Source organism: Arachis ipaensis, chromosome B09 (genome assembly GCF_000816755.2).
Source record: "Arachis ipaensis cultivar K30076 chromosome B09, Araip1.1, whole genome shotgun sequence".
Lineage (NCBI taxonomy): Eukaryota > Viridiplantae > Streptophyta > Magnoliopsida > Fabales > Fabaceae > Arachis > Arachis ipaensis.
Window position 1 is genome coordinate 25,579,490 of NC_029793.2, and position 27,344 is coordinate 25,606,833.

The 27,344-nt window shown below is 31.6% G+C and overlaps 2 protein-coding genes across 6 annotated transcripts; both read left to right on the plus strand.

Moving 5' to 3' along the window:
* LOC107617680 (cyclin-D-binding Myb-like transcription factor 1) lies at window positions 5,330-15,614 on the plus strand. 5 transcript variants are annotated; one of them, XR_001615031.2, is made up of 3 exons: window positions 9,693-10,115; window positions 12,040-14,458; window positions 15,254-15,614. XR_001615031.2 is itself a non-coding variant. In XM_016319507.2 (3 exons), exons 2-3 carry the CDS (start codon window positions 12,080-12,082, stop codon window positions 14,390-14,392), a joined length of 2,025 nt encoding a protein of 674 aa, XP_016174993.1. In that variant the 5' UTR covers window positions 9,693-10,115; window positions 12,040-12,079; the 3' UTR covers window positions 14,393-14,756. The 5 variants fall into 5 exon arrangements, 4 of the variants coding, with proteins under 4 accessions (XP_020967254.1, XP_016174993.1, XP_020967253.1 ...); XM_016319507.2 differs by lacking the exon at window positions 15,254-15,614 and having other exon boundaries at window positions 12,040-13,157; window positions 13,446-14,756; XM_016319505.2 differs by lacking the exon at window positions 15,254-15,614 and having other exon boundaries at window positions 9,694-10,115; window positions 12,040-12,740; window positions 12,801-14,756.
* LOC107617682 (germin-like protein subfamily 2 member 4) lies at window positions 21,872-24,339 on the plus strand. The gene is made up of 2 exons (XM_016319508.2): window positions 21,872-22,240; window positions 23,609-24,339. The coding sequence occupies exons 1-2, from the start codon at window positions 22,123-22,125 to the stop codon at window positions 24,154-24,156; spliced, it is 666 nt and encodes a 221-aa protein (XP_016174994.1). The 5' UTR covers window positions 21,872-22,122; the 3' UTR covers window positions 24,157-24,339.

Genomic DNA, 27,344 nt, shown 5'->3' on the forward strand with positions numbered 1-27,344 from the left:
TCCGATTGGACTATTGAACCAATCACTCAACTGATTTAATAATCAGTTCGATCTTCGCAATCTTGCTTTCAGTTTTTCCAATCTACTCTTAATTGATCCCATTTATTTCTTAATTGTTTTCTATTATATTCTTTTTTCGTAGTTTTTGTGAATTCAACTATCAATTATTTTTAGCGTTTGGTATCAAAATGTGTGCCTAATTTGCTACCAGCTTCAATATTTTTTATACCCAAAGCACAAAATATATCTATTAGATTTTCGTTTCATTATGCAATTTCTTTTCCATTATTTTTTTCTTCAGTTGTGATCAAATTTATTGTTGTATCCATCAAAGTTTATCATTGATAAAAAAATTATTTCATAATACAAAAGTTGAAAGATTAAAAACAAAGTGCATCATGAATTTTTATGTCAAGTATGCTTAAATACCCGTTTTGTGTTATTTAATAATGGACTTCATAAAACACTATTATCATTTAATAAAACTGATCAATATAAAACATTACTCTATTCTAGTAGGTTAATTACAGTACAAGAACTAAATTTATAAGGGTAAATGAGCAATAGAATAAATTAAATAACATCACTTGCAAGAAAAAAATATGAAAAACAATGAATAATTTCTCAATTGTAAAATGTGATCACTTCAATGTTATTATTGTTTCAATATTAACCTAATGTTTGTCTTATATTTTAAGATTAAACTTGAAATTCTGAAAGAAGAATAGATTGTTATCTATTAACTCAAGTATGAGAGAGAAATTGATCCCTTTTTTTGTATTTAATTTCTTTAAAATTTTTGCCTTTCCCAAAGCTTTCTTGGTGCATTACCAGTCACAACATTAGTTTGATTTCAGGCCAAAAATATAAAAAAGATAAGAGAAAAAAATGATTCCATAGTATAAGTGGAGATAGTGAGGACCAAGATAGGTTTACCTTTGTGGAGGAGTGTAAATTGAGTGAAGTGGGGAGGGATTGTAATTATTTTGTTTATCTATTCTTTTTTATTTGTTTTTTGCAATTTCCCTATTTTTTATTCTTTTAGGGCTTTTTTTAAGAAGAAGGAATGCTTTAGTGAAATTTGATATTGTTGTACAGTATAATTTTAAAAGAAATGAAATGAAGGAAAACTAGATTTTTGTTATGTACAAGTATAATCACCATGGCACGTGAGAAGATTGAAATTATAATTTTAAATTATTCTTTTAAAATTAATTTGAATTATAATAATTTGATTAATAAAAAAGTAACATGTTATGCATTGTTTGTTCTTTTTTTAATTCAGTATTAATTGGATTAATTCTAAAATAGTTATTAATCGATTTTAATAATGTACTTTCTTCAATAAATCACACATATATACTGAATGTGATCATAAATAATATAGTAATAATAGTTAAATCCACCAACAAATATATTAGCTATATTATCACACTATTAAACAAATTAAATATAAAGACTATTAACACTTATAAATCTATAAAATCGTACTTTCTTTGATTCGTGCGAGGGTTTACTTGTCAAATAAATTTAAAATATAAACAAAAAATATTTATAAGCTGGACCTAGCATCACTTGAAAGAATCATGAAAAATAATCAACTTATCTTATCATCTATGAGAACCATTTCTACGTAAGTCGTCTTGTTCTTGTCAAATTTGTATGGGACTTTCCATAACCTTATAATTCTTGCCTTTATTTTTCAAACCTTTTCATTACATAATCTACCGTACCATAGGTAACACTGTTGATAGAATCGTAATTAGTAGCCCTTAGGTATGAAAAATAATAAACAGAAGAAAATTTATGTCCGAAGTACGAATTTTCTAAATGATAAATTAAATAATTGTAACAATTCACTATTACTCCTTCTCTCTCTCTATATATATATACACTAATTATACACGGTAATAATTAGCAAATATCTTCAATGGAAATACTTACTACAATTAGGTGAAATTTATTTCATTATATTTTATTAACCTTTATGATTAATTCAATAGAGATACTTACTCAATATATATGTTATCTACATTAATTATATGCCAATATTTTTAGAAAAGAGCTAAAAGAGGAGATATATAAATATATATAATATCATTGCTATATAGGAAGTAGGGCTGTCAAACGGGCTAGTCCGGTCTATTTAGGCCCAGCCCATTAAGCCAATGGGTTAAATGGGCTAACCCGTTTAAGCCCACTTTATTCGCAGGCCAGAATTTTAATTTCTAGCCCGGACCGTTTATGGTCAGTCTAATGGGTTAAATGGGCCAGCCCGTTTATCATTTAATTTTATTTTTTGAAAAATATTTTGACAAAAAATACCACTTTTAGGTCAAAAATCTTTAAAAATAATATTTTTTTTAGTTGATAGGTCTGATTTTCAGGTCGAATCGAGAGAAATATCAACTAAAAGTACTAATTTTTTTTAAAAAAATGTAAAAAAAAAATAAACGGGCCACCCATTTAGCACACAGGCTAGCCCGAAATTTAAACGGGTTTAATTTTAGAGGCAAAGTCCGCCCATTTAAATGGGTAAACGGGTTGGTCCGATGAGTTTAGCCCATTTTGACGGTTCTAATAGGAAGCATACATAAATTGATACATTTTTTTATTATATTATACAACTTAAAATTGTAGTATCATGTTATTATTAATTCTAGATACTTGCTATAATTATGTCAAATTTAATTATGACTCTAAATAAATAAAATAGATAACATTTAAAAGGAGGATGAGTAAATTACAAATGTTAAATAATTAAAATTATTGATAAGTAGTTTAATAATGCATTAATAATTAAAATATCACAACTGATATTACAATTTTAATCGAATAATTAAAATTATAATAATTTACTCATCCTCCTTTAACCACATTCTATTAGGTTGGTCATAATAGGTGAGTAGATCCAACAATTATTCGGTAAAGTAGAGATTATTGTCCCTTCTTTGAACGCTTACATCCATGTAGTTGGAATCCGAATTAGTGAAGACAACTCGATGAGGTATTTTATAGATGTGATGCATTGTAAACGATTGTGGTAAAAGACAATTGAACTGGAACATTAGACGATAAGAACAACTTAGAGTAACAACAATTAATAAATTATTAAAAGAATAATATAATAGAATGAGTATATGAAAAATATTATAAAAAATTATAAATTGTACCTTAAAAGGATCAACTTCAATAAAAAATGAAGAATACATTCTTATTCTATGAAGTAGTAAAAAAAATACTAAATATAAAATTATGAGCTGACTCTCAAATTTAGATGTATGTATTAGAGGTGTGCATGGGCCGGGTGAAACCGGGTTTGATGTGATCCAGACCCGACCCGAAATATATACCGGGCCTATTTGTTAGACCCGAACCCGACCTTAGACCCGATGAAACCTATACACTTTTGGGCCACGATTATACCGGGTAAATACCGGGCCGTTAACATTATATTACCTTGATACCTTCTTGTAAGTTAGCATGTAAAAATATCCAAATTTCCAAGACTCCAACTATTATTTGACATGGTAAAATTCACTTAGAAAAATATAATAAGAACTAACTCTTCTCTAAAATTAAAGTATAACCATAATCAATACTAATATTGCCTAATAATACCAAATATTTAAATCAATACAAATAACACAAGATTATGCATTAGTCTAAAGTCTTATGCATTTTAAATATAAAACATTAACTTATAGTCTTATATATAATGACTAATAACACAAAATATGAAGGTTTACAATACTTAAATTTCACATAATAATAACCATCATCCATCACTAATAACACAAAATATTAATTGTGTATGATGACCGGGCCACCGGGCCGATTTCGGGTGACCCGAGCTATGGCCCGGACCCGACCCGAAATAATGACCGGGTCTACTTTTGAGACCCATACCCGACCCTAGACCCGATGAAATCACATCAAATTAGCCCCTAAAGTGTTCGGAACCGGGCCGGGTCTTCGGGCCGGGCCGGGCCATGCACACCCCTAGTATGTATGATAGAAAAACACTATTTATAGACCTTAGTAAAACAAAAATAAATATGTAAATTAATTACTATTAAGGCAATTTGTTATTATGTACAGTAATTAGGCATTATAATTGATAAGTAGTTTAATAGTGCATTAAATATTGATTTGATATAATTATAATGAAGATATGTTCTTAAATTAGTATAATTATATATTATTCATTAAATATTAAATATAATATAATAATATAATTATAATAAATAATTTAGAATAGATGAAAAATTTTATTCGTTTTGGAGGGAAAACGGACTCACGAGAAAGTGACACGTCACTCTTATTAGCTAGGGGAAAACCCAGTTTTAGTATATTAAGTAGATATTTGATTTGATATTGTTTTTAATACATGTGTTTAAAAAGGTAGAGATTTGTTTTGTATAAGTTCAATTATGAATTAAGAGACAAATCATGAATTACATGATTTTTTTAAATTTAGATAAGTATTTGTGCTAATTTTAATTGTAATATTTGTTATTAGGGATATTTTAGTAAATTTAATTGTGATAATATTAATTTTAATTAAAAATATTTGTTATTAGGGGTATTTTAGTAAATTAAAAAAATTAGAATTGATAATAATTTTAATTAAACATATTTATTATTAGGAGTATTTTAGTAAATTTAATTGTGATCATGTTAATTTTAATTAAAAATATTTGTTATTAGGACTATTATCACTTTTAAAAATATTGATTTAAATCTTGTTATTTTTGGATTTTTATGGATTATTAGGTTTTCAGTTTTTAATACATGTGTTTAGAATCGTTGGGATTTGTTTTATATAAGTTCAATTATGAATTATGAGACAAATTATGGGATTTTTGGAAATTTAGATAAGTATTTTGTGTTCATTTTAAATTTTTAATTGTAATGATGTTAATTTTAATTAAAAATATTTGATATTAGGAGTATTTTAGTAAATTTAAAAATAAAATAAAAAAATATTTTATTATATTTATATTTATTTAAAAAATTAGAGTCTAAAAAATTTAATTAAAAATATTTTATTATATTATATTTATATTTTATTTTATATATTTACTAAATTTAATCATTAATATTCTAATTAAAAATTATAAGGGCATTTTGGACAAAATATTCACAATTCCCAAATATATTAAATATGAACCAAACCAAAACTAAAATATTTCTAAGCATATTATTAATATTTCATAAATTTTATTTTTACAAATCAAACTTAAGAATACTATATACTTAATAATACTATTCCAAAAAATCATATTCCTAACAATGATATTGATAAGCATAAAAATTAATCCTTCAACCACAGGCACCCCAATTGTTCTTCTTCGTGCTTGGTTGCATGCTGCTCACTTCGTCACCCGCTACCACCACCCTCCTCTGCCCTCTGCCATCTTCACTGATTCGTGCTGCTCGCTCCTCACTGCTCACTGCTCACCCACCACCACCACCACCACCACTACGCAGGCCGCAGCCACTCTTCCTCACAGCCTCAGTGCCTCTGCCCTCTTTCCATCTTCTTCTTCGCCGTGCTTACCCACTACCGCACCCCAAAGCCCACTACTCAAACTCCCTAATCTTCTCCCAAAGTCCCCAGCCTCTCACTTTGTCACACACACTCCCTCCCTCCCTCTACGCATTCGAATCTCTATCTCAAACATTCAAACGACGGCGACTACTTTCTCCAGCGTTACTCCCATCCTTTCACTGCGGCAGCTGCTGCTGCTGTGCTCTCTACTCACCTATTCTTGGTAGCTGCCTCTATTTCTTATTCGTTGATTATTGATTGATTATTGATGACTTGATCTATTAACAATATGGATTAGTTGATTTTTTTTTAATTTGTTTGTTTATCGATCTATTTTATTAGATTAGTTCTGGTTTTGCCTCTTTATGAGATGAAAATACGGCGTGTGATGAACTGATTAAATTAAACGGTAGCTCTTTAATCTTTGTGCTTTGTTCTGCCCAAATAGAACCTTAATTTTCTTGTTTGTGATTAAACCTTGTTAGTAATAATGAACTAATTAACATTCTAGAGTCTTAATTTGTTCTGTTTTGCTTGTCGTTTGAGTGTAACTAAAAGACAAATGGAAGGAGGAAGGCCTTGGTCTGCTTCTGTTTTGCTTGTCATTTAGGTTCACTGATCCATCTTCATTAGACATAATGTAATGCTATTGATTTATCTTTTGATCCTTTTTGTATCTTGGACATACAACATTTAAAATTTCTAACAACTTGTAATATGTGCTTGCATCTTTATAGGCTATTTCCCTTGAAATTGCCTGCTTTCCTTTGATCAGCTGTTATACTAAATCTGGACCTTGATAACATAATTCAGAATTGTCATTATACGAAGAAAATTGTCAGGTCTTATAGTTGTGGCCCGGTTTTCATACTCGTTTAGACCTGATATAGTTATGACCCGAAAATAAAAAGATTTTATCAGGTATAGGGCCGGATTTTGTTCTCAAAAAATTAATCCGATTAATATTTACGGTTGGGTCTGAGCCAGAACAAACCCAGTTTTCACCCGGTTCATGAACAGTCCTACTGGCTTGTACCTATGGTGGTTGCTGCATATTTGTTGATCCATAATAATAGGATATGCCTTTTGTTAACATTGTTTAAAGCAAGGGTAGGGCAAGAGCGAAGACATAAATGAACCAAACAATTTAAAAGAAGAAAATATTATTATAAGAAGCTGCCAAAATTTATTATATCCTTGTTGATAGCAAGTCCAAAAACGCTATTTTAGGGATCAATATTCATGGGCGAAACTAGATGAAATATTAGAAGGGCCAAAAATATTTACACAATAAAATAAAATTAAAATAAAATTAGGGGACTATTGCCCCCCTTTCTCTATATGTAGCTCCGCCCCTGCGGGCAACATTGCTGTAATACTCTGAGCATTGGAAAAGAGCATAGTTCTAAAAACCAAATCGAACCGATCAATTCAATTGGATTAATCGAGAACCGATCATCTAACTGGTCCGGTTAAACCTATAAATTGCCTAGCAAAAAATTGGTAAAAAATTGGTCGAACCAGTGGTTAATCGGTGAACCGCAGACTATCCGATTTTTTGGAGAGTTTTCAGTTCGAAAATAAACCCTCCAAACGGCGTCGTTTTGTTCATTAAGGAAAAAAAGAAGAAGAAAGGCTAAACAAACCCTAAATCTACTCTCGTTCAGTCTTCACTCTTCACAAACTCATCTCTCCTCTCTTCTCTGAGAAGTGAGAACCATAGAAGCCAGTCAAGCCACTAATCGAGTAGCCACCGCAGCTCGCTGCCACTGCGTCCTTGTCATCGCCGAGCTCGCCTTCTCTGTTTTCGCCGGTGTCACCTCCTCTGTTATCGCCGTCGCTCGCCTTCCTCCTTGCCACCGGTAAGCCTCGCCTCCTTTGTTCGCAGTTTCCCACTTTGCAGCCCCCAATCGGCACAGCCACCGCAGCCTGTAGGCACCGCATCCCACAGCCACCGCATCCCTCAATCTTCTGAGGTTATTGTTTGTTAGTTTAGTAATTGTTTGCTGGGGTTATTGATTTATTTATTTGCATGGTTTTGAAAACCAGACCAGACTGACCGGTCAAATCGGTTCAATCAGAAACCGACGATGCAAGCGGTCCGGTCCTCTTTCTATAACCGTTTAAAGAAAAATCGCTAAAAAACCGTCAAATCGGCCAAAAACTGACTAGTTGAACCAGACCGGTAACCAGACGATTGAACCGGACTAGTAACCGGCCAATTCGGATAAAACGACGCCATTTTTTAATTTGTAAAAAATAAAGGAAACGGATCTAGTGATCCACTCGTGACCCAACCTCCCCTCTTCCCCTAATCATTCATTCATCCATGTTTTGGAGAACCCTGAGTCTGAATCAAAGAAATCCTAGCCGCGTAGCCCTCCGCCTAACCCTCCATCGTCGCCGCCTAACCCAGGTCCTCAGCGCCGCCGCCGTCCCACGTCCTCAACACCGTTGCTTCTTTCTCTTTCCCGTGTCCGGAACCCAGTAACTCGGCAGGTCATCTTCGGCTCTTCTTCTTCGCTGGCTTCTCGGCACGGACCCAGGTTAGTGGCTTCTCTTCTTCATCTTCACTGAATGTTTGGTCTTCTTCTTCAATTTTTGTTCCATTTTTCTTCAAGTCTGCTTCGGTCTTGGTTTCAACTGTTTCAAGTTTGGTTCTAATTGTATGGTTCTGTATGTATGGTTCTGATTATATGGTTCTGATTGCAAATTTTGTCTTGTTCTTGGTTTGAACTTTGAAGCTCTGAAGTTGTTGTTCTTCGATCTTCTTCTTCGGCCTTCTTCTTCAATTTTTGTTCCGTTTTTCTTCAATTCTTCTTCTTCGGTCTTGGTTTGAAGTTTGGTTCTGAATGTATTTGTTGATGGATCTGTAATTAACTAATTACCCAGGTTAGTGTTTTAGTGTTTTCTCTATTTTTAAATTTATTGTTACTCTATTTAGTGTTTTCTAATTGCTCGTTGGCTAGTGTTTTACACTTTTACTGGTTGCTGATGGCTCCTAATTTTTTTGTTCACATTTGCTAATGGCTTTGATTTGTAGTTGCTAGTTTTGCTTTGATTTGTAGTTGCTGGCTCCTAATCATTGATGGTTTTGCTGGCTTTGTTTGTTGCTGAATGTTGGTGGCAGAATTTAGATATGGTCATGTTGATAATTTTTTGATTTTTCAATGTGCTGTGGCTGGTCTTTAATTTCGTATCTGGTTATGGATACTTCTTTATTTTGTAGTTGCTGGTTTTGCTTTGATTTGTAGTTGCTGGCTCCTAATTATTGCTGGTTTTGCTGGCTTTGTTTGTTGTTGAATGTTGGTGGCAGAATTTAAATATGGTCATGTTGATAATTTTTTTTATTTTTCATTGTGCTGTGGCTGGTCTTTAATTTTGTTTTAATTAATAAAACTTTTATTAATTTCAGTTATGGATAATAGTATTAATCAAGAAGCAACTGCTAATAATAATGCATCTGTGAATAATAACTTGTTTGTCAATCCTCCTATTTCGAATAATGCTGCTCATCCTAATCCTAATCCACCGAAGCAAATTTGCAACAAGTTCTTACAGATTTTGATGATTGATAAATCATGATGTTGTGATTTAATATTTAGATATGTTTTTTTACTATTTAATATATGAGTTTGTATTTTGATAAGATTATATGGATTTGGTTGATGATATTTTATGTAGTGTTTTAAATTTTGAAGATATTTTAAGATTTATATTAGATTATAATTATATTTTTTGATGTTTATTTATAATTTATTTATTATTTTATTCTAAAACGGTTTTTTCAGTTAAACCACCGATTGGACCGGTTAGACCAATAAACCAGTGAACCAGGATAACCGGTCCAGTTCTCAGAACTTTGTTTATTTGTTATTTTCATGGTTCTGAAAACTGAACCGGACCAGCCAGTTCAACTGGGTTAACCGGAAACCAGTCACCTAGCCGGTCCGAGTAAGTCTATAAATCGCCTGATAAAAAACCGGTCACAGAACCGGTCGAACCGGCGATTAACCGATGAACAGGTAGACCGGCCTGGTTTTTTGAAGGGTTTCCGGTTCGTTAAAACTCTCGACACGGCGCCGTTTTGCCTATAAAAGAAAAAAAAAACCCAACAAAAAAAACCCTAAATCACCCTAGCTCAGTCATAGCACACACACTCCTCCTTCTCTAAAACTGAAACTGAAAACCAAATCTTGAAATTGAGAGAACCCTAGCCCCCAATCGCGCAGCCCTTAGCCACCGCAGCCCTCAGCCACCACAGCGACTGTTTTGACCACCGCAGTCCCCACAGCTCCGCAGCACCGCGTCGTTGTCATCGCCGAGCTCTTTTTCTCTCTCTCTCTGTTCGTCAGCGTCGTCGGCGTCGTCTGGTCGTCGGAAGCAAGGTTGAAGATTCTGTCATCGTCGTTGTCGAGCTCTCTCTTCTCCTTGCCCTCGCCGTCAAGCTTTCTCTTCTCCTTGCCCTCGCCGTCAAGCTCTCTCTTCTCCTCCGTCGAGTTCTCTCTTCTCCTCGCCGTCGCTGTCGAGCTCGCTCTCTGTCTCTCTGTCCCTTCCTCTGGTCAGCATTAAACACTGCATCTTGAATTTGATTTTGCTTGTTTTGTACTGTTGATCTGTTATTAATAATACTGATTGAGTTGTTGGGTTAGTCCACTGATTTTGGGTTTGCTAAGATTTTGTTAATTTTTTATTATTCTGAGTTGAGATTTTGTTAATTTCTGATTATTTTGAGTTGTTATATTCTGCCATCACAATATTGTTGCTGGTTTTCTGATCTGTCTCTTTGACCCTTCCTCTGGTAAGCATTAAGCATGCTTCTTGAATTTGTTTTTGACTTTATGTTTGTTTTGTACTGTTAATTTGTTGTTAATAGATTGAGTTGCTGGGTTAGGTTAATGATTCTGAATTACTGATATTTTGTTAATTTCCAATTATTCTTGATTTGTTATATTCTTTCATAAACTCATAATAATATTGTTGCTGATTTTCTGATTTTGTGTTAATTTTAATGATGTCCAACAATGTCAAAGGGATTATATGCTTTTATATACTAATATGCTAGTTTATTATTATACACTGATAATCCCTATGCTTTCATATCTTAATAGTTAACAGTTAACAGTTAACAGTGAATGAAATAACAAAATTTGTTTCATTCAAATTCAATAAAGTTATAGTTATTATGTGAAATTATAAAATTTTAAATTTTATTAGATTAAAAATTATTAAATTTAAATATTTAAAATTATATATAGAATTTTTAATAGAATTTTAAATAATTTTATTTAATATTTAATTAAACCGGTTGAACCTCGATTGGACCATTGAACTAGTGAACCAGTTACTTTACCGGTTCATTGACCGGTCTGGTTCTCGTAACCTTGGTTATTTCTGATTTTCTGTTCATGATTTACTGCATAACATTAGTTTGAAAGTGATAACGTATGAACTTAAAATGCTGAAACCTGTAACTTTAACATGTTAATTAGTTTGTGCCGAGTTCAATTTTATTTCTGGTATTATGGCTAGTGCTTTAATTTTTTCTGTTAATACAAGAAAACTGTGCAGCCTTTAATTTAATTGAAAATTCTCTAATTATTGGCGGAATGTTTTAACTTAAAAAAGAATACTCTAATGCTAACTGATTATAGCGGCTACTGTATTATTCTAAGTGAAGAAAGGTGAATAAAGATTATGGAGTTCTTAGATTTAAGGTGAGGCTCCATTTTGTATTGACCGTCACCAAAATCTACTAACAGGACAGAAGCTTGTATGCAATTAACATTGACAAGTCCTCTTGTTTTCTTTTTGTAGTTGCACTTTTTTATCCCAACATAACCAATTAAATAATGCAATAGGCTATTGATTGTTTGCTGGTTTAGTAATTGTTTGCTGAGGTTATTGATTTTTGCTGGTTTAGTAATTGTTTGTTGAGGTTATTGATTTTTGCTGGTTTAGTAATTGTGTTTGTAATTATGTGCGTTTTGGTTGTTTTTCGTTATGAACTTTGATGTTTGAAGTTGTTTGTGAACTTCTAATATTAAATTATAGATAATTTATGATGTGAAATTGTGAAATTTTGAATTTTTTTAAGCTAGAAATTATTGAATTTATATATTCAATTATAGGTTTTTTAATAATTTTGTTTAATATTTAATTAAATCGGTTGAACCAGTAAACCATTGAACCAGTGACCTCACCGGTTTATTAACCGGTCCGGTTCTTGCAACCTTGGAAAAGAGAGAAGAAAAATAGTAGTCCTGTTAATTTTAGTTTCCTTGATCAATATGCTTGGGCTTGGCTGAGAATTATTGTTGATAACACCATTTAAAGTAAAAGTAATATTGTTTATCTATTCTGCTCTTAACGTATGATTTGCTTTATTAAGTAACTGTATCCTATGACTATCTTAATTCTTCCCTATGACTATCTTAATTCTTCTTAAGTGTGAAAATTTTATGCCTACTTTTTTTTTTTTCCAGATTTATGTTGGGTAGCCTCTGATAAAAGTGTACTTGTCTAATGGATGAGAAAGTTAAGAAGTCAAAGACTGAAGAAATCTGTTTGGAGCCAAATGACAGGAAGAAGGATAAGCACATGAAGAAAAAGAAAAAACACCGAAATGATAAAGCACTCGATTCAGATAAAATTCTTGAGGGAAATTGTATTGATGATGATGGTGAGAGACAGGCTTGTTCCAATGATAAATTTACGAGGAATAAAGAAGAGGATGGGAACATTAGTAAGAAGTTGAAGAAAAAAAGGATAAAGGACACTGAAGTGTTACATAATGCGATTGTTGATGATAAAATATTGCAGGTAATGGATGACAACCAAAAAAGCAAGAGGAAGAAGAGAAAAATTTGCAGTGATTCATTAACTGCAATCCAAGAAATAGGTTCTTCAAAACCAAAGAAAAGAGGGAAAGTTGTTGGGAATTACGACTTCAAGGACCATGAGGGTGATCCTCCTTTGGCCAGAATCAGCACTGGAGATGCTAATGCACATTCACTTGTCAATGAAGTTGATGATCAAGGTGAGAAGACGGAGAAGAATAAGAAGGAACTGAGAGAAAAGGGTGATTATTTTGTCGTTCCTAGTGACCGGCAAGACAAAGAGACAGAGAAGGTAATTATTAATAAAGTGAAAAGGATTGAAGAAGATGACTGCAAAACCAATAAAGGTGATACTTGTTTTGCTGAAAGTATTGTAGCTGATACTTCTTTGGTCAAAAGTAATGAAGGTGAAGATCATCAAGGCAAGAAGATGAAGAAGAAGAAGAAACTGAGAAATAAAAGCAAAAGTAAGTTTGAAAGCACTGAAGATGATCAACATTGTGCTGAAGCCAATGAAGGTGAAGACAATAACCAAGGCAGGCAAAGGAAGAAGAAATTGAGCAATAAACGAAAAAGTAAGGATAAAAGTGAGTTTAAAAGCAGCAAAGATGATCAACATTGTGCCAACGGCAATGAAGGTGATGATGATAACCTGGGCAAGAAGATGAAGAATGGTAAACAGAGTGAAGAAAGCAAAAGTAATGAGAGAAATGAAGTTAATGATCAAGGAAGGAAGACGAAGATAAACAAGAAAACTAAGGAAGGCACCACATCCAAACTCAAACGAGTAACATTTTCTGATCAGGTGGAGGTCTGTGGTGATGGCTTAATACGGTGGCAAAGGTATACGAATGAAGAAGATGAAAAAATTAAACAGGCTGTTTTCGACTATATAGAGACTCACAAATTGGGGGATGAAGGTCTTGATATGGTTCTTAATTCTAGATATCACCCTGAAGTTAAACATTGTTGGAAGGAAATTGGAGTAGCCTTGCCCCATAGGCCTTACATTAGTGTATATAATCGTGCACGCATTTTGTTTGCTAGGAAAGGCACCACATCCAAACGCAAACGAGTAACATTTTCTGATCAGGTGGAGGTCTGTGGTGATGGCTTAATACGGGGGCAAAGGTATACGAATGAAGAAGATGAAAAAATTAAACAGGCTGTTTTCGACTATATAGAGACTCACAAATTGGGGGATGAAGGTCTTGATATGGTTCTTTATAATAAACATCACCCTGAACTTAAAAATTGTTGGAAGGAAATTGGAGTAGCCTTGCCCCATAGGCCTTACATTAGTGTATATTATCGTGCTCACATTTTGTTTACAAGGGATGAGAAACACACTTGGACAGCTGAAGAGGTCGAGTTTTTAAAGAAGACAGTCGAACGACATGGATCTGATTTTAAATCAATAGCCGAGGCAATGGGTAAAAATCGACTTCATGTAAAGGATCAATGGCGTAGAATAAAAATGACCAGAAAGAGAGGAGCATGGTCTCAGGAGGAGTATCAAAAAGTATTTGATTTGGTAAGCGTTGACCTACGTGCAAGGGCTTTAGAAGACACTAGGAATAAAAAGCATGGTATGTTGCGAGATAATATTGGTTGGGAGGCAATTAGTGACAAATTGGGAACTAGATGGAATGGAGGAATTTGCCAAAAGTGGTATTCTCAACTAACATCTCCTATGGTTGATAAAGGTATTTGGAGTGATACTGATGACTACCGCTTGGTAGATGCCTTATTTAGCTTGGATGCTTGCAGCATGGAGGAGGTAGACTGGGACAATTTGCTTGAGCACAGGGATGGTGAGTTATGCAGAAAACGATGGAATCAAATGGTTCGATATATTGGAGAGCATGGGAGAAAGTCATTCACTGAGCAGGTGGAAATTCTTGCCAAAAGATATTGCCCTGATTTATTGGAAGCAAGAGAAGCCTTTGATAGCCAACCTGTCATTTGTGGACGATCTTGCGAAAAGATATTGCCCTGATTTATTGGAAGCAAGAGAAGCCTTTGATAGCTAACCTGTCGTTTGTGGACGTTGTTATTTTGTCAGGTGATTTTCCTGGGGTTAACTGACTTTTTCTAAAACTGAAATGTAATAGATGGCAGTTATAATGCTTTTGTGGGATCATTTATAGCCTTTATTCTGCATATCAAGAGCTTTACTTTCTATTGAAGTGAATGATAGTATTGTTTTCTTGTGTTAAATTTTTCCTCTTCTTCTGAGTCTTTCTTTTGATTAAAGAACATTGATGTATGTTTTGTTACACTTTGAAATTCATCTGATGAGGGGGAAACCTCGAAAAAAAAAAAAAAAAGAATGATTTTCTGCTTTCTGTCGAAAGCTGGAAGTCACTCGCATGATGAGAATAGTTGATCGCATTCTTTGATGATTGTTCAGAGCATATGCATTTTGGTAGATGTATGACTTAACAAGCATGCAAATTATTTTCATTAGAATGGGATTTTATGCTCAATCAGTGATGTTTAGTAAAAGTTATATGTTGAGTTTTGTTCAACTAGATATTGTTCTGCGAGAACCAAGAATAAGTTTCATCGTCGTAGTGTTGAGAAATCTTTTAGGAAAGATTGAATGCTCCAACTACCATTTGACTATTACAACATTGCCTTCTCTTCAATTCCTCCCACTCTTAAGAATCTTCAGTATCCAAGTTCCTTGAAAGTTCACCCTTTTTTAGAAAATGTTTAGGTCTTTCACTCCCTTGTATGCTTACAAATCATGCTCTTTTGTTATTCTATCTTGCTTTCTAATTTCTGCAGAATTCTGGTTTTCAAATTTGTTATTGCATTGACCTTCTTTGGTTAATTGTTTGATACCTTTTTTCAGGTTAATGGTTTGAAACTTGTTGATCTTTGGTTCCGCCTGATTTATTGAACCACGTTGTATTGTGCACTTGTTTCTATTTTCTATATTCTGCCGTATAGCAAGGTTTAGTTTGTTGTTCTTTCTACGTTCTGCTGTATTGGGTTGAATATCAATTCCATATTTGAATATTTCAACTCTGCATCATGAAGTTTCTTTATACTGTGATGTGCAATGTTATTTTACTGTTAATGTAACAAAATCTTCAGCATTATTACGAAGACTTTGATGCTGAGGGTCTAATGTGTTGCTTTTCTAAAGCATAATGTTTCTTGATTAGGAACCAAAGTTGCTGCTACAAGCAATGTTCATTGTTCTTCTTTCAGCCATGTGTATTTTTGTTTATTTAATTTCAAGTAATTGAGTATATTGTCTTGCTGCTAAAGGGCGTGCCTGGTGCTCTGTGAAAGTTACTATCTCGTCTCCCCATCTTCCTGAAGACCTAGAAATTGCTTTTCGAGAGGGGAATAGGATTAAATTTAAGTGTTTAAAAATGTGATGAATTTAAATGTATAAATAATATTATGCTACTTATATATATAAGAAAGCAATGGTATAATTATACATTATTTCTCTCAACAAACCTCACCTCCTACTGTATAAGATCGTGTTTGAAGATTATAAGATACTAGATTGTTCTCATGTCAGCCTGTCACATTTTCATTGTTTTCAGTTTTTCTTAAAACATACATTCTCATTGTTTTGTTGTATTTTCAACAATAATTTAGAAAATATATAAAATCTCAGACTAGACAGGATATACATCATTGAAAGTAACAATCGAACTGAAGCGGTGGTGTCACCGCTTGATTGTTCAGATAGTCAGATTTAGTAGTTGATGTCAACCATTAGGAGTCACCCTAATTCTCATTTAGAGAAAAATTCTACAATCAAACAAAATAATTACTCAAGTTCAACCAAGTTATTAACTTGTTTCATATTCCACACGGCATCCTCTTTTTACTTTTTTTTTTGTCTTTGTATGCTGCTGCTGCTTCTTACATACATCATTATTGCTGTGGTTATTTCTTTTTCTTCTTTTCTTTTTTTTTTTTAACTATGATTGTCGTTGTCACTACCACTACCACCTCTTCTTCTTCATTTTTAATTTGAATTTTTTCTTTTTCTTCCTTTTTCTCCTCCACATCTTCCATCTTCTTCATCATCATTATCATCATTATTATCGATATTGTCGTCATCGATGTCTTCTTCTTATAAGTAAATAACATTGTTCATTCTCTTTTTAATTTTTACACCTGTTCTGTTTACTTTCACTACTTATCTACAAGTATTTTCACTTGTTTTTATTTTTATCAAAATTTATAAATCTGCAAATAAAATCTTCATGAGATAAATTCTTAACTCTATCACATCATTTAGTTGAAAATTTTAGTGTTAGAATGAAGATATTTAGGTGTTATTTTTTAAAAATTTATGTATTATTTTATATATCAGATATACTGTTCATTATTTTTCGAAATTTTTCGTTTGTTCTGCTTAATTTCGCTGCTTTATTTACAGATTTTTTTCACTTATTCTCTTATTCTATTAAAATTTGTAAATCTGTAACTCAAGTCTTCATGAAATAAATTTAGTTCTATCACATTATTTAGTTGAAATTTTCGGTATTAAAGTGAAGAGATTTCGATATTAGAGTGAAGACATTTCGGTGTTATTTTTTAGGAATTTATGTGTTATTTTATATATCAGATACGTTATCTTTTTCTTATACGTAAATGGCATTGTTCATTTTCTTTCGAATTGTTGTACTTGTTCTACTTAATTTCGATGCGTTATATAATAAATTTCTATGCTATTTTTGTTTCTAGCAAGAATTTAATCCAATAAGTGTGAACCTACATTTATCAACTAAATAAGATTGCAAAACAATATAGACCTGTTTATTCAAGTCTAATATAAGAAACAATTCACCTAAAAGAAGAACTAAGAGCAACAAAAAAAAAAAGAAAGAAAGAAGAATAAGAAGTAAACAAATTTCTGTGTTTTGTAGCAAAATTTCAGTGTCAAAATTAAGTAATTTCTGTGTTATTGTTAAGAAATTTCGGTGTTATTTTTCTGATAATTTCTGCAGAATTCAAAACTCTTCCTCTTTCTCCTTATGACATATTCTGCTTCTTCTTCTTTTTCGTCATTTTCTTCCTCGTCTTCTTATTTCATTTTCTCATAATTCTTCTTGTTTTACTTTCTTAAAAGGAATAAAATCAAGAAAAAGAGAAAAAAAAAAATCAAAATGACTATAATAACGCATGAGGAAGAGGATACAAAGAAATAAATAAATAAAAAAAGCAGCAAAAACAACACCAATAAAAGAAGGAGCAGACGACAGAAATAACGCTAGAAAAAACATACACAAAAAAGCGGTATAAATAACGCGCAAAAAAAAAGAGATATGAAGAAAAAAAGAATTTACTAGTTGTGTGAGTGAGTTTTGTTGAATTTGTACCAATTTAATTAGACTTAATTATAAAAAAGACTTGAATATATAGTGAGAGGTTTTATTTATTTCATCGATGAGTCATTGTATTTGTTTGGGCGCCATTATTTTGATAAAAAAATATATTTTTCAATGAAAAAAGATCTTTTTTTTAATTATTTTTTAGTGTGTTTGGCAAATTTCTAGTAGTAAAAATAAAAGTACTAGAAAAATAAAAAAACATCTTTTTTGAGAAATTGTAATTTACATCTTTTTTTAAAAGATCTTTTTTTTTAAAAAAAATATTTTTTATGTAATAAATAAACAAAAAAAAAGTACTTTTATATTGTTATATCCAAACATAATTGATAAATAAAAATATCTTTTTACATGAGATACCTAAACATAAAATTATTTTTATTTTTCCATAAGATTTTTAAAAAAAAGATAATTCTCGAACAAAGATATATTTTTAGAAATTCATCCAAACAAGCCATTATCTTTTTTTAAAGTAATATCTATGATGCATCGCTCGCTAAAAATTTTCACTCTGGATAAAGATAACGTGCAATTCAATTATATTGATTTTGTATGTGTTATTTTTTTTGGTATGAGACTATGTAATTGGACCGTCTGATTATTTTATAAGAAAATTTTTAATATTAAATTAAAGGGTTTGTTTTGTTTGTTATAATTTTTTATTTTAAAGTTCATAAATTGGATGGTCCAACTTTTATCTTTAAAAAATTGAAAAGTTTCATTTTTGTTTTTTATAAACTTGGTGGATCTGATTTTTACACTTTAAATTTGTGATCATGAAAAACACCATCCTCATTTCGATATAAAAAATAAGGGTTAAGTACGATTTTGATTTTTAAGGTATAGATCGAAAATTTTTTCGTCCTCAACTTTTTTTTTTATACAAAATCGTCCCTAATGTTTAACTTGGTTTTAAAATTGTCCTTACCTTAGCGACCAAAATCGTATGGAGGTGACGAAAGAAACAGAAATAAAGGTGGATCGTGTACAATTTCTTCTTCTTCACTTCCCGCTTCTTCTTTCCTTCCCCCCTTCACAAGAGGAGAAACATTTTCTCTCTCTTATTTTTTCTTTTTTTTATTTTGTAATTTTTTTGTTAGGGTAATTTGGTCTAACATTTTAATATTTAAGTAAAAAAAATAATTTTAAATATTGGTTTTAAACTTTAGGAATAATTTGTATACAAAAAAAGATTGGAGACGAAAAAAATTTTTTACCTATACTTTAGGATTAAAATCGTACTTAATCCTAAAAAATAATTTGCGCCATGGACACAACATGACACGGGATACACGAATTTAAAATTCTTATAAGATACAGAGACATGAGATATATATAAAATATAAAGTATTTTTTAGTTGTAACAATTAAGAATATATATTATTTTTAAACTCATTTCAATAATATATGTTGAGAATAAGACTAGACACACTGACACGTGATGATATTTAGGTGTGTCCAAGCGTATCCGGAGAAGAATTTTTTATTTTTTATTAAGATATGATTGAATACAAAAAACATCCGTGTTAAATGAGTGTTTGAAATGTGTTCGATACACGGTACAACAAATCAGAAAAATATTTATACTTCATAAATAATAATTGAACTTGATAATTCATACAAATAGATTTTCTCATTTTTTTTAATTGAAGGTGTAAAGTATAATTTTTTATTTTTTAATATTTTTTTTATTTTTTATTTTTTGAAAGGAAGAGCTCAACACAACAAATGGAGCATAGAAGACAAACCAAAACTACAATTATAAAAGAGTACGCTATAAACGATTAAATGATACCCCCTGTCATCTTCGGCATTGCCATCAACAACAGAAGGGATCTACACCTATCCATTCCTTATAGTTCATGGATGACTGGTAGATGATATCGTCAACCCCTTTTCTTGCATTCTGAAAAAATCCGCCTATTCCTTTCCAACCAGACATTCCAGATAATGGTACAGAAACATATCATCCACATCTTCCGCTCCTGTTTACTAGTTGAAAACTCAGTCCAGCTTTGGAAGTGCTCCTTTAGCGTTCCCGGGCAGGACCATTACCTTCCAACAAACGACAGCCATGCACACCACACCTGCCAAGAAAATCGACAACCAAGAAACAAGTGATATCCAGATTCAACACTATTATTACACAACACACAGACAACATCCTCCTGGTTAACCACTCCCAGTCGACTCAGCCTCTTTTTCGTATTGACCCTCCCAGTCAAGACAAACCATATGAACAATTCAACTCTAGGTGGGACTAAATCCTTCCAAACTGTCCTAGTAAAGCTGTAACTCGCCATATTCTCTGGAAGCATTTCCACCTGCATAACCTGCACAAAGGAGTTGGTAGAAAATACACCCTGTTTATCAAATTTTCACACAACTTTGTCCTCTATCCCATATACTAGATTGACCAGTCTTAGTGTTTCATGCAACTGGTTCACTAAATTCAACTCCCATTGGAATAGCTCTCGCCTGCATTGGAAGTTTCATCTCCACTCTAGTCCGTCCCAAAACCCACAATCCCCTATGACGGATCCTCTTTGGTTTGAAACTGAGAAGAGCCTTGGAAAAAGATCTTTCAGGGTCCCCTCACGCAGCCATACATCCTCCCAGAATCGGGTTCTTCTCCCGTCGCCAATCTCCATAGCCATTCCATTAATCATTTTCTGTTTTAGGCGTTGATCCTTGAACTGCAGCGGGTATATATCCTTCCATGGCCCTCCCGAGTAGGCAGGACCTGGGATGACAGCATCACATTGGGGGTGAGGTTGTTGCAAGAGCATACCAACTTCTTTCATAAGGGGCAATCCTCCTTCGAAAACCGCCACCACCATTTAAAGAAAAGGGCTGTGTTGCACACCATGGCATCTCCGACACCTAGCCCCCTAACTTTTTAGGGGTCTGCACCACCTCCCATCTAACCATTGCCATACCAAGTCTACCATCTTCCTTATTCCATATTTTTTTAGTCTATCTTATAAAAATATATAATAAAAAATAATATTTTATATCCTTAGTGAGAAAAAAAATTAAGAGAATCTGATTTTCTAATTCATCTTTCTATTAGTCATTATTGATCTCCAAACAACAAAACCAAGAAAAAAATTGATTTTTTTATTAAATGATTTGCTATTTTTTCTCCCTGAAATCGGTAAGAATAAAGTTCATTCATTTATAACATAAAATGAATTATTCAATAATTTCTTTTCCACTAACCTGTTCTTAATAATTTTTTATACCCATTTGAATGTTTTGATTTCTAAAAAGATTAAAACAATGTTTTTTTTTTTTTAAGAATTCTTTGAAGAAGTAACATTATTTATGTTTAAATGTGAAAATTATTTGAGTTGCGTAACAATCTGAAATATATTCTTTTATTTTTAAATTTTGTTTATGATACAACGTGTTTTAGAAAAGCTAATAACTTATCTTCTCCAAAAAATGCTATAATTCTAGAAAAAAAAAATCAAAAACATACTAAAAGAATTCAAAGCTCTTTTTTTTTAATCATCAAAATAATTAAGGACACTCTAACAAGCACTTGTATAGAGATTTCAAACTAAAAGTAACTTGGCCAAACTTAAGAAAATAGAAGATATTACAAAAAAAATATTCTCTAAAGGAGTGGAGTAAATAAATAAAAAAAACTTAGATTTTTTAAAGCAAAAAAATTGATAAAACGATAAAATGAGAAATTAATCACTATCAGTTCTGTAATTTTTATCATATATGAGTTCCATTATCTGAATTTAAGAATAATTACTTTTTTATTTTATTAATTTATTAAATTTTTTAATTTTCGAGAAACTTGTTAAAAAAAAAAAGGAATTGTTGGCTACCTCTTTGGTCAGTCATTGAATATGTATGTATCATGTTATGGTCCACCTATCAATCTATCATCTTCAATCTTCCACCAACCATACCTTTCTTCATTGGACAGTTAATAATGTTTCCAACTTCCCATCAATCAACAAATTAATCTCCACTTTGATGTCCATTTAATGACCATTTTCCCTTTTATAGTAAAGGGTAAAGACTCAAAAAAAAAAAAAAGAAAAAAAAAGAGTACAAAGAAGAAAACAAAATGCAAATTAATACTAATACAAATTGAATTCCCATGAGACCTATTTGTTTCTTCTTCCTTTTCTACAATTGCTTTGAATTTAAGTTGAAGGATTTGTTCCTAATGCTTTAGCATCATATCAGTTCCCATCTACTCTGCCCCATAACCATTGCTTGATTACAAATAATTATGCTTATATAAGGAGCACAATGGCACATTTTTTACCATCCAATTCAAACTTCTAATTTTCCATTCATCATTACAGTTAACAATTATATATCTTCCAAAATCATGTCTACTACAAAAGTTTTCTTAATCTTGGTCATTTTAACCGGTGCCATTATTTCTTTTGCCTTGGCTTCTGATCCTGAACCACTACAAGACCTTTGTGTTGCTCTTCCCAATTCAGGTAATGCACATTACCAAGTTCATTTCTCTTCTTTCTCTCTATTCTACCATTTGATTTTCTCTTTGTGGCAGCAACTAAATTATGTCTATAAAATTTGTGTATAAGAATGTGCAGCTGTTAATTTAGGTAACATACATCATCAAATGTAAAAATGATGAATTATTCTAGTGAATGCATAAATACTTCCATTTTTGTCACACAACATATATATATGCCTCAGACACTGCTAACTAATTGTCATATTATGAAAATTCTTAGGTATTGTGAGAGCAAGTCATTTCTCTTACTCTAATCCATTAATTGCCATCTTCTACAGTATTATGGTTCCATTATTATTTTTAATTTAAATGTTAGAAAATTAATAAAATAGAAACTAATTTTAGACGTAACTCATATTGCTGAGATAGAATAAAATGAATGGTGTAAAGCAAGAACATTCATTTACTCTCAAGAGCACACAAGACATTATTGTCATTATTATGTATACCACTTAGTGATAGATATTAAGGTTTTGTTTGATAAATCTTTTTTAAAGAGGTGTGGGTATTTTTTAAAAGTATAAAGACTTCATTTTATATGTGATAAATAAAAAAATTATGTATTTATACTTGTAGTTTTTAAATATTAGAGATATTTTTAAAAATATTTTAATTTTTTTTTTAAAGTTGATTAACTTAACAAAATTAAAAAATTTAATAATTTTTTAGAAGATTACGTTTCAATAAACTATTTAAAAAAAGAAAAGTCTAGGGGAAGCAACTTTGTTAAATTTTGGCCAACATATAACCAGCAAAGAAAAGTGAGCCATTGGATAAAATCTCACACCAATCTCACACCATTAAAACCATCATTGATGGCTATTTGATGGCTACAAATTACAAAAGTTGTTAGCCCCTAACATTCTTCTTTAAAAAAGATAAAAACTAAATAATTATATTTGTATCAGTGCAACAAAGTGTGTATGAATAATGAAATATTAGAAAACCATTAAAATTTATTATTTTTAGTCATCATTTGATCAGCAATAATTTATACCCATATTTACAGGTATTTATACATAAGAATCAATACAAATTGCACTCATATTTATTTGTATATATAAATTAATATAATTTACACTTATATTTTACAGAGTTTGTACACATAATTTTGGGCTAGCACTTAACGGCAATAGTTTGCACTCATAGTTACAAGTGTTTACACACAAGAAATATATAATTTGTACATATAAATCAATACAATTTGCATTCATATTTTTTAAAATTTATACACATAAATAATAAATTTAATATTTATGATGACTAAATAATAGTCAAAATTATAAAAAATTGATGGCCGCATAGAGTTTCTGTTTAATTTAAAGTGCAGGTGTGAGGGTGAATGGATTTGCATGCAAGGCAGAGTCAAATGTAACAGAATCTGATTTCTTCTTTAGTGGCATAGGGAAGCCTGGTGTGATCAACAACACAGTGGGGTCTCTAGTTACCACAGCAAATGTAGACAAGATTCCAGGCCTCAACACATTGGGTGTGTCTCTTGCAAGAATAGACTACAAGCCCGGCGGTATTAACCCTCCGCACACGCACCCACGCGCCACCGAGGTTGTGTTTGTTTTGGAAGGTGAGTTAGATGTGGCTTTCATCACCACATCAAACAAGCTCATCTCAAAGAAAATAAAGAAAGGTGAAGTGTTTGTGTTCCCAATTGGGCTGGTTCATTACCAGAAGAACAATGGGGACACGCTTGCGTCCGTGATCGCTGCATTTAACAGCCAACTACCTGGCGCATTGTCTGTTGCTTCCGCCCTCTTCTCGTCAAAACCGGCTGTGCCTGATGATGTTCTTGCAAAGACTTTTCAGATTGATGCCACGGTGGTTGAAACAATTAAGACTAAGTTTGCTCCTAAGACGGGTTAAAAATTCAAAATAATTTGAGTATAGCCGAATGATATATTACATATTAATACTATAAGAGGAGAAAGAAGATTATTTTGGATTTTATAACTTCTTCTCACGGTTATGAACTTATGAGATCAATGTTATTGCTTATGATGAAGTTGAATTTTGACTCTTGTTTTCAAATAATTGTGTTCCAAATCAGAATTGTAGTACTTTTTTTTTACCAAAGATAAGAGATTCGAATCCACAACCTCTTAAATGAGTGAGGGGAGACTATGCCATTTGAGCTATAACTCATTAGCAAATCAGAATTGTAGTACTTGTTTGGAAATAAAGCACAAAGTTAATTGTATTTTACACTCCTAAACTTTAGGTAATGTGAACTTTAATTTTTAAACTTTCATAAATATATGCAATAAAAAATGTTATTTGCACAAAATAATTATTTTACCAAATTAAAAATTATATATTTGTGTATAAATATATGTAATATTTAATTTATTTTTAATATATATTTTATATTTTAACATATATTTTATACAAAAGATTGATTTTATAACTGATTTTTAGTGTTCACGTGGTCTGCATAAGTGACCTATTATAAAAATAGGTGTGCATGCCGTTGTCTTGTATGAGATCTAACTATACATTTATATCAACATTTGAGAACTTTGAAAATCTATATGGAGAATGAAAACTATATAAACTCCTCTGAACATCAACATCAGACTAATAATTATTATGGGGAGTGAAATGAATTGTAAATAATGAGTTCGAAAAATTAAATATAGCATGTCGGTCGATATTATTAACCAAAAAAATGTGTTTTGACAATCTAAATTTTGATAAATTTTAGGTTATTTTTGCTAATAATTGATTAAAAAAGAGGTTTAATGGATCAATATGCACATTTGACAGATTAAGGGATCAATCTATACATTTTTAAAGGTCGAAAAAGCTACAATACACATGGCATAGAAGAAGTAAATTACAATTAACGCTTTTTTTTCGATTAGTTCTAGCAACTCTCGACCACCAAACAGTGGGAGAAAAACAAGTTCAAAATCTTAGTACAAACCGTGACGACCAATAAATACCTAAAAGTCAAGGTGAAAATTCAGATGCTGTTAATTTAATGTAAAGTTCATAGCTAATAGTTATTAGATGATAATTTAGTCAAATCTTTTAAATCATTTAATAATTTTCAACTATCAACTTCACATGAAATTAATTGTACCTGAGTTTTCACCTTAAATAAAACATCCCCGCAAATTTTGTGCTCTTATAAATGAACATATCCAGCAAAGAACTAAATTATCATCAAGTATAAAGCCAAGCCTCCTATAAGAGCTATAAGAGCACCAAGTATAAAGCCAAGCCTCCTACTTTCGAAATTGCTAACAAGGAGCCACTAAATTTTGCCACAAAGAACTATAAGAGCACCAATGAACATATCCAGCAAATTAAACCCAAAGAACTCTATTACAATTGTCCCTGCTGCAAGAAGTTTTTCATTCTATTCCTTTCAAAATTTAGTCTCCACATTGAGCCTCCATCTCCCTTTGTCCAGTTTAAAAAGCATGAGTCATTGGTAATAAACACCATCTGTTCTAACGGAATTGGACAGCAACTTCAACGCCTTTCACTAGAGCTCCCGTTCTTAAACCTACATTCATCAGCTCACACAAAAAAGCCACTAACATATTATTTTTTCTGTATATACTCAACAAAATCCACCAAGATATTTTCTTATGGATCGATGTAGTTGGGATATAATTATTGGCTGCCCCACACACTACACATATTAAACAAATGGTTTCCCAAGCTTCATCCACATGAGTCTTTTTATGTTCAAAAGTTTTTTGGTTTCTAATTTTCCAAGTTACCCAAATAATTGCAAACCAAATATTCAACCACCTTCTCCTACCACACCTCATACCCTCTTGCAATCTATACAGAGTACGAAGCTTTCACTGTCGCCTTTTGTGTGTTGTTCTGTTCTTGGTTATGTGGTTCATTAGTAGTGTAAACACTGAGCAAAGATTAGAACATTCCCATTGCACTTTCTCTTTCATGTTGGTAAGTTGTTACATCAGTATGGTGAGATAAAGATATCTTAAACTTGGAGGGTCCATCATTATGGTAACTGGTGTCTGGTAAGCAAAAGATAGCTATAATTAGAGGTCATCAATCATTTGGTGGAAAATGTGTTTGATTATTAAAGTCCATATCAATGTCAAAAGAGCATTTAGTTGATGGCTTTAGATAGAAAAGAATATTCGGGCACAATAATAAGTAGAATAATTTAATAAAAAATAAAAAAACAAATAAATAAAATAATTTTTTCAAAAAAATGAGTGAAATGTATATTATCATATAAAAAAAGTACATAGTCACCCAAAAAAAATATAAAAAAATGTACATAATTGAGAGATGTGAGAGTTGGAAGGCGAAGCCCGTGACAAAAAAGAGATTACCAAACCTAACCCACTTTATTTTTTGGACTTGGAACCTATCCCACTTAATCCATGGACTTGTTGGACGGGTTGTCCTAGCGAGCCAATATCATTGTTACATGTTTTTGTTTCTTAAGTGTATTTTATTTTTTGCTGGTGTGTTTGTTTATGTCTAAACAGAAAAGGCTTTTAGTCCAAAAAAAAAAGAAGAAAAGGCTTGAATAAATAGAAACTTATGTTTCTGCCAAAACCCCCTTTTATTTTGTTCTTGGTTTTATACTTGGCTGATAAGTGAAAACTAGGAGGCTTCTTCCATGGTGAAAGTATCTTGAGGACTTTTAAGGTCCAGGAAACATTTATAATTAATGAATATTTTAGTTCTTGGTTCATAAATATTTTAAAATGAAAAGAAGCATATTTCTGACAACTAAGTGTCTTAGTTTATGATTTCTTACTTTTCATCATTTCTTTTCTTTTAATAATAAAAATTTTCATCTATTTGTTCAAACGGAGAAAAAAAATTCGGTTAGCTTTACTCTTCATTTTTTAAGCAATAATCGATTCAAATTAGAAAAATATTATTTGGCTCACTTTTTTTTTTACTTCAAATTAAAAAAAATAATTGCTATTAATTTGATATTTTTTCTCTTCTAATAATTTGACTTTTTTTTTAAATTGTTTATAGTGGTTGAAGCTAAGTTGACAAGTCATCATCATTATTTTTCAAAGAAACAAATTTGAAGCAGAAAA